Below are 7,500 nucleotides of genomic sequence, written 5' to 3'. Positions count from 1 at the left end.
GAAAACTCCCCTTGTTGCACTCATTGACATAAAAATGGACAAGTCAGTCCTATTTGTTTACATAAATTTACACTCGTACTGCAGCCAGCCTGCAGGAGGAATTTTAACCAGTTTGGGTTTAACTTCCATGTTAGATTCTTGTTTCTAGGTATTCATATAAGTTGATGGTTGTACAAAGATTATGGTTCTCAGTTCAAAGCCTCACACCTTTTTTAAACGTATGTCAGAATACAAAAATGTACTAGATAACAGGATAAATATTTTATTTAATCTAAAATAGAACAACAATGTCCAAATTAAGTGTTCCTGTGATGAACTGGTGAGTTGTCCAGGGTGCAACTCTCTCTCGCTCATTTGACTGCTAGAAATAAGCACCAGCTCCTCACAACTCTGAACAGGTTCCAGTGGGTATAGAAAATGCACAACACGCACACCAAGTTTCAGCTATTCAGGCATTTTTACAAAGTATGTCAACTTAATCTTTTACTTATAGTACAACAAGCATAATGAGCTGGAAAAATCCATAAAACACAGGAAAGAAAGCAATGCTGACATAAACAATAATTTATCATAGTCATTTCAGCAAAGACTAATGTTAGCAACACCTTCATAATTTAGGATTATTGACCATTTTATATTTTTAAATGATCATGTGTCCATGTCCAATGAAAGACTGATAAAGGAGTAAAGACTGATTAAAAAGTGTTTGCAAGTATTAAAAAATAGTCAATAATCATGAGGTAAAATTAGATTAACTGATCACAGTTTATATATCCAGTTCCCATTTTCAATTTCAGTAAAAATGTGACCTGCCAATTCCATTTTACCTCTGTCAAGAAGATTATGGTTTTGGTAGAGTGGGTTTGTTTGTCTGTCCATCTGTCTGTTAGCAATATTACTTAAAAACTAATAAACAAATAATTTACCAATAATAAAACATAGCACAAAAAATAAGGAAATGTGTTTTTAACCGTTGGAAAGCTTGTTTCTTTCCCTTAAATGTTGCCGCATTCTTAGGGAAAATGAATTTGTAGGTTGTGCTCATGAAAAACGTGCCAAATCTTCTCTGCTAAACAACTTATTCTACTATTCACTCTTGTTTGCTGTGATTTATTTGATTGGATGAGTAAAGTCTGAAGAAACAAGACTTCACTTATATAAATACTGGTAATTTAACTATTTCTTTATTTAACAATCAGGGACTGGAGGGAAAGAATCAGGACAGACAGGAAGGAGACAGGTTGGTCCAATATGAGCTGGAAGTGTAGGAACAGCCACTTAATACCAGGTGATTCATTTAAAAATATTATTTATATATAAAAAGTGCATTAGCAAGCTGTGTAATTTATTTAAAGCTATTAAATAATACTTGTTTGACCATGTGACTTAGAGAAGAACACAGAGAAGGAATGAAGGAGACAGACATGAGGTCGGTGATCAGCTGCTGTAGAGGAGAGCAGAGATGACGTCAGGTAGGAATAATTCAGCTACTGAGGCCACAAAAACCTAGATGCCCAGGAGGGTTTGAACTTCTGCTGTAAAGGTACATCCAATGATTATTTCTGAAACATTTCAGAAAAATCAATCTAGTGGTTTATGAGCTTTGTTGCTAACAGACAGGGAGTTGACTCCAAATAATTAATGGCAAAACATTAAATAAAGACTTTGTCAGTGCCCAGAATATGTGTCAGTATCAGTCCCAGCTACTACCACACCAAATTTTAGCTTAATATCTGTAAAATTACCAGAATTAGCCATTTATGAGTTGACTAATGCCAATTTAAATTCCACAAAAGTTAATGAGTTGCTGATGTTCATTCAATCATCACTTTCTGAGAGTTTTATCAAAATGTGTTCAGTGCTCCATTGGATATTTTGCTAACTAACATGGTTCACTCTAACATTCATTTCAAAAGTTTTTTGGCAAAAATATTACACATTGTGCAGAGCTTGAAGTATGTATTGGGGATAATGCTTAGCTACAGCCACGCTAAATTTTAGGTAAATATCTGCCAAAGTGCCTGAGTTATAGTCCTTTTTGTGTTTTCTAATGTCAGTTGGCTGTGGCGGCCATCTTGTATTTGGTTGCTTCCAAAGCTTAATCAGTTGTACATTTGTGTTCAATGTTTTTTTTTTTCCTGAGAGTTTCATTAAAATCCGTCGAGTGGTATACGAAATACTTCGCTAACAGACACGAACACACAGTACAGAGAGACATGGGCGATAATTCATGCAACCTTCTCTTTGCATCTGAGAATCTGAGATGCAACAACACATTGTTGTCTAAAATCCACCCCCGCAGTGGGAATATCATGAGATGATCTGGAGTCAGTAAAAGTCGACACAAAAGGCTGAGCCATATGTGGTTCTGCCGGTACAGGAGTCTGCAAGCCTCGATCCGCTCAGCCCAAACATTCCCGCATTTTAACTGTAAAAGCTGCGGAGACATTCGGGGACATTCGGGGACACTTCCGGAGAAGCCCGAGTCTTACCATGGTGCTCGCCCCGCGTCGCCTGCTGTCAGCAGCGTTTATCCCGCTCACATGGCGGCAGTAAGCCCGGACCTCCAGTCAAACACCGGACTGCCGGTGGTCCTGAAGTTGCAGCAGAGTTTAAGGGGGAAATATTGTCGGCTAAAACACATCCCTTTAACAGCTGCATGAGCTCACAGATGTTAGTAAGAGGCGTGCCTGTCTTCAACTCTCTTCCTCTCTTCCATCTCCTCCCCCAGGGGAGCGCGCGAGGCGAACGGCTTTGAAAAAGGATTTTAAAGTCACGTCTGCGTTTCGGTGTGTGTGGAGGAGGGGGGCAGTAATGTGAGAATATTCTTCCCTTCTTCACATCTTCCTCCCAGACACTGACAACCAGGAATAACCTGCCCACCAGTGGCGTCACTAGACCTGTTTTATTTCAACTAGATGATAATTAGCTGTCTTTTAGATATATCTGTTTAGATCTAGTTGAAACTTAAACATCTATTAAACTTTCACTTTTAAACTAAATATGGACAAGCTTTAGCCTAGAAGTAGGCTATATCTGCAGTTTACATGTCTTTTCAACCAAAAAGAGCGCAGCGTTAATGCTGGTGTAGATTCTCAGTCATCCAGGACATGGGTTAAAAAACAAAAACAACTGGACTTCTATTCTGTAATTGAAGACGTTTTGCTTCTCATCCGATGAGCTTTCTCACTTCAAAAAACAGAGAATGAGATGTTTTGTAGGCTGAATTCACATGCAGATTGTCCTCACTCTCCTAACAATAGAGGCTTGTTAGGGTCCTTGTTAGCCTGACTCACTGATACTTCATGGGTTAGGTCTGTCTGCTTTCAAGCACTAGGCTACTTTTCCTCCTTAGAGATGCTGTGAGTAGACTGATGACAAGAACAAGAGTACTGATGAGTATAAATGGTCAAAACATTATCAATATTAATAGCCTAGCATTCCTTAAAAAAGGATATCACCCACTGTCTTTAATGCCAGAGTTTTAAACTACTCAACTAAAAGCTCAACTATATTGAGTTGTAGCCTTTTTGGACAAATCTTGAAAATAATGTACAATATCATAAGATGTCACACTAAGAGTATGAAGCTATTGGGAATGCCAGCTACCACCTCACCAAATTGTAGCTAAGTATTTGTAAAACCAATTGAGTTATAGCCATTTTGTACTGGCTAATATCAATTAGCTGTGGCAGCCATCTTAAATTGAATTGACACTAAAAGTTAATAAGTTGTAGATGCACATCCACTGATTTCTTTCTGAAAGTTTCATTATAATCCATCCAGTGGTTCATGAAATATTTTGCTAACAGACATACAGAGAGGACACCAGCACTTAAAGGCAAAGATTTTAACACAGATTTTTTACAATCTGTTAGGACTCAGAACATATGTTGGGAACAATATCTGTAAAATTAACAGAATTGTAGCCGCTTTAGTGTTTTTCTACGATGAGTCAGCTGTGGCAGCTAACTTCAATTGGATGTGCTCCAAAAGTAAATCAGTTGTACAGACAGACCCAATCACTATTTCCTGAAAGTTTTCTTAAAAAACATGTAGTGATTTATGGGATATTTTGCTAACAGACTTACAGAGGCAAATGTTCAAAGTTTTCTGTAGACTCCAAGTTAGTAAAACTATATTTTAAAAATCTAATTACATTTTTTTAAAGTTCCATTTAAAAGCTACATTGCCACACAATTATAAGACTGAAATACTGAGATAATTCAGGTCACTCTGTTAAGGCAGAAAGGTGAGAAATTGTGCTGTCATGTCTGTAATGCGTTTTATTTTCAGTCTCATTTTAATCCCTCTCGCTTCAAAATAAAATGTAAACTTTTTAAATAACATTACATTTTTAGCTTCACCAAGTTAAAAAATAGAAATAGATAACCTGACAATGATCAGTGAGTCAGTTGACAAGATTAGTTCTTTAGGTTTATTGTGTCAGCCTGGTTTGATGAACAGCTCTGTAGTAGGTTTCAAACATGACTGTTAATCTGAAATGAACTGTATGTCTTTATTATCACACTCAGTATAGGTTTCAAACATGAATATTTAGAGCTATTAGTGTTTTCAACAGCGCTAGTTATTTTTGTTCAGCTGGCCTGGGAACACCTTGGGATTCCCTCGGAGGAGCTGGCCCAAGTGGCTGGGGAGAGGAAAGTCTGGGTCTCCCTGCTTAGGCTGCTACCCCCGCGACCCGACCCCGGATAAGAGGAAGAAGATGCACTTTGTGAGACTCACGACAAAGAGAAGCTGCGATTAAATGGTTTTATTTGACATGAATGACATGAGATATTTGGCGCTCGGACCTCGGTGGAAGACGCGAGTGTCGACAATAGCAATGCGCTTCGAGGAGAAGCTCAGGTTGAGCATTAGAGGAGTCTTCCCCGGGCCGGACACTTGTGGTGGAGGTCGAAGAGGGGAAGGAAGCTTGAGGGAGCTGGGAAACTGGGGGTGGAGAAGGGGCGGAGGTGGGGCCATGATGGAAGTCCTTTTGAACTAAGGCTTGCTCGCTGATTGGATGAGCTGGAGGCGCGGTCGGATGCTGATTGGATAAGCTGGAGGCGCGGCAGATGCTGATTGGATAAGCTGGAGGCGCGTCAGATGCTGATTGGACAAGCTGGAGGCACGGTCTGATGCTGATGGGCTGAGATGGAGGCGCGGCCTGATGCTGATGGGCTGGAGTGGAGGTGCTCGACGCAGCGATTAGATGCAGGTAAGGCTGAAGAAAGTCTTCCAGTCTGAATTTACGCCTAGGCTTCATTTTTTCAGAAATGAAACTAATTTACAGCAGAAAAATATGCAAAAAAGAAGTTTGCATTTTTGATTATTTCTTATACCATTGTGTGGTTTATTAAAGTTTGTTAGTAATCCATAGAAAATAATATATTGAACTACACAACTGTTAAGGTGTTCATTATGTGCTTTAATAAATCAGTCTAAGTACATATGGATGGTAAACTTCTTTACTGTAAATCAGGGGTCTCAAACTCAACTTACCTGGGGGGCTGCTGGAGGTAGAGTCTGGGTGAAGCAGGGCCGCATCAGGTATTCCACAAAAAAGTACAACCAATTGTCATGGCGAGGGGAGACAGAGACAAACCCAGAACGCAAAATCATCTTCTTTTAAAGAAACTAATTTATTACTTAAATAAACAAGATAAACAAAAGGGCTGACGTGGCAGCAAAAAATAAACAATAACAAAAATCCAGGTTAAGAAACAGGGCATGGCAGGGAGCAGAACAACAAACAACAACAATGATCCAGCGGGGTGGTGGAGAAAATGACTAGGTTATGTACCACAAGGGATAATTATGGGAAGTGGGCACAGGTGAGTGATTACAATAACCAACAGGAGGAGATGGGCGTGGCAGACAATCAGGGGCAAACAGAGGGGAAGTGAATACTGACTAAAGAACAAGGAACCAGACACAAACAAGGAAAAAAATGCAAAATAAATCCAAAAGAAAACAAAAACAAAACCCAAATCTTTACACCAATCCAATCTTCTCAGTCTTTACTAATAACAATTCAGAACATGCAGGACATGAACCTTTCTTCAGAACATAGGTTTCTCTTACTTCTTCCTACTCCTTGGTGCCAGTGACTTCCTCTTACACAGCTGATATACATATTAATATTCCATCTCCCACTTCTCCTGAAATTGAAGGTTTTGAAAAAGACATGACTGGAGCTGGGTGATAAAAACGTCCTTGCACTGAGTGACAGGATATATTTTCCCTCCAATTGGTGACAGTCCCGAAACACGTTTCGAGTGACCAATGTTGCTAATTCGTGTTGTCAAGAGCCTGAGCTAGGGTAGCTAAAAAATATGAAATGCTCAGGGTGACGACTCACGCAGGTGCATGCAAGGAAAAAAGTTGTGGGCTGCAGTAACACCAAGCTTTGATTTCAGGTAGGGGGCCACAAAATATCGGTCTGCGGGCCGCGAGTTTGAGACACCTGCTGTAAATCATATATTTTTTTATTTTGATTGTACTGATGGTGTTTGTAACCAAAGGAAGGGTTACACACACAATAAAAAAATAGTGGCTGGTAAAATATTTGAGAGGCTGGTAAAAAAAAATTTGGTGGACCAAATTTTTAATTTACACCCCTGCCTGTGGATGGTGTAAAGAGATAGATCACTACTTTGCTGAGAAAGGACTTCCCTTAGATGAATGTCCCACCTGGTGTAGTTTAAGGCCTGCTGAGATCCACAGAGCTGAAGTTAGTGAAGCATCCTGACCAGGCCCTTACATATAACCAGGAGATCAAGAGGTTAGTAGATTCTGGTTATGTGGTAAAGCTAACTCCTGAAGAGAGTCAAAATTCTATTGAATCTTGGTATGTACCACATCACACTGTACATCACAATAACAAGGCTCGAGTGGGCTTCAATTGCTCTTTTGAGTTTCAGGGGACTGCCCTCAACCACTACCTCCTGCCAGGCCCTCCACTGGGGCCTACACTGCTGAGTGTACTCCTCCGCTTCCGTCGGTATCATGTGGCAGTAAGTGGAGACATAAAAGTCATGTTTCACCAGATCTACCTGCTTTCTGAAGACCAACCTCTACTGCAGTTTCTATGGAGGGACTGGGAAACACAGAGGGTCCAGTCACTCTTGAACCCTGCAGACGTCATCTGCGGTGTTGCTCTCTCCGCAGAGAAGACCCAGAAGATCCTTTTAAGATTGCGGAGAGAGCACCCGTTCTGTTTTTTGGATGGGCCCCGTTTTCCTGCTACGGTTCGTGCCACACGTCATGGTCGCCGTCGGCTAAGGAGGACACTGGCTGCAGCATCCATCTCGCCTTTGTCGGCTGCTGCAGCCTTCACGTCTCCTTTTGCCCACGCCCAGTCTGGAGGAGGAAGAGGGGCATGTTTCTCAGTTCTGGGGAACACGCTTGGCCATCAAGCCCCCTTCCTCTCGATGTTGGTTACCCAGACTCCCAGGATCTCTAGCCACGACAGCCTTCACGCCACCGGCTCCGCTC

General features: G+C 40.8%; 1 protein-coding gene across 1 annotated transcript in view; it reads right to left on the bottom strand.

Moving 5' to 3' along the window:
- gask1a (golgi associated kinase 1A) overlaps positions 1-2,725 on the bottom strand; it is a 22,349-nt gene extending 19,624 nt beyond the window's left edge. The window contains exon 1 of the mRNA XM_037974396.1: positions 2,493-2,725. Coding sequence (XP_037830324.1) covers positions 2,493-2,495 — 3 coding nt within the window. The 5' untranslated portion in view covers positions 2,496-2,725. The remainder of the gene's footprint in view (positions 1-2,492) is intronic.
- Between the last annotated feature and the right edge of the window lie 4,775 nt (positions 2,726-7,500).

The sequence above is a fragment of the Kryptolebias marmoratus genome, unplaced genomic scaffold (genome assembly GCF_001649575.2).
Source record: "Kryptolebias marmoratus isolate JLee-2015 unplaced genomic scaffold, ASM164957v2 Scaffold36, whole genome shotgun sequence".
In the NCBI taxonomy this organism is placed as follows: Eukaryota; Metazoa; Chordata; class Actinopteri; order Cyprinodontiformes; family Rivulidae; genus Kryptolebias; species Kryptolebias marmoratus.
This window is presented reverse-complemented; position numbering and strand designations above follow the sequence as displayed.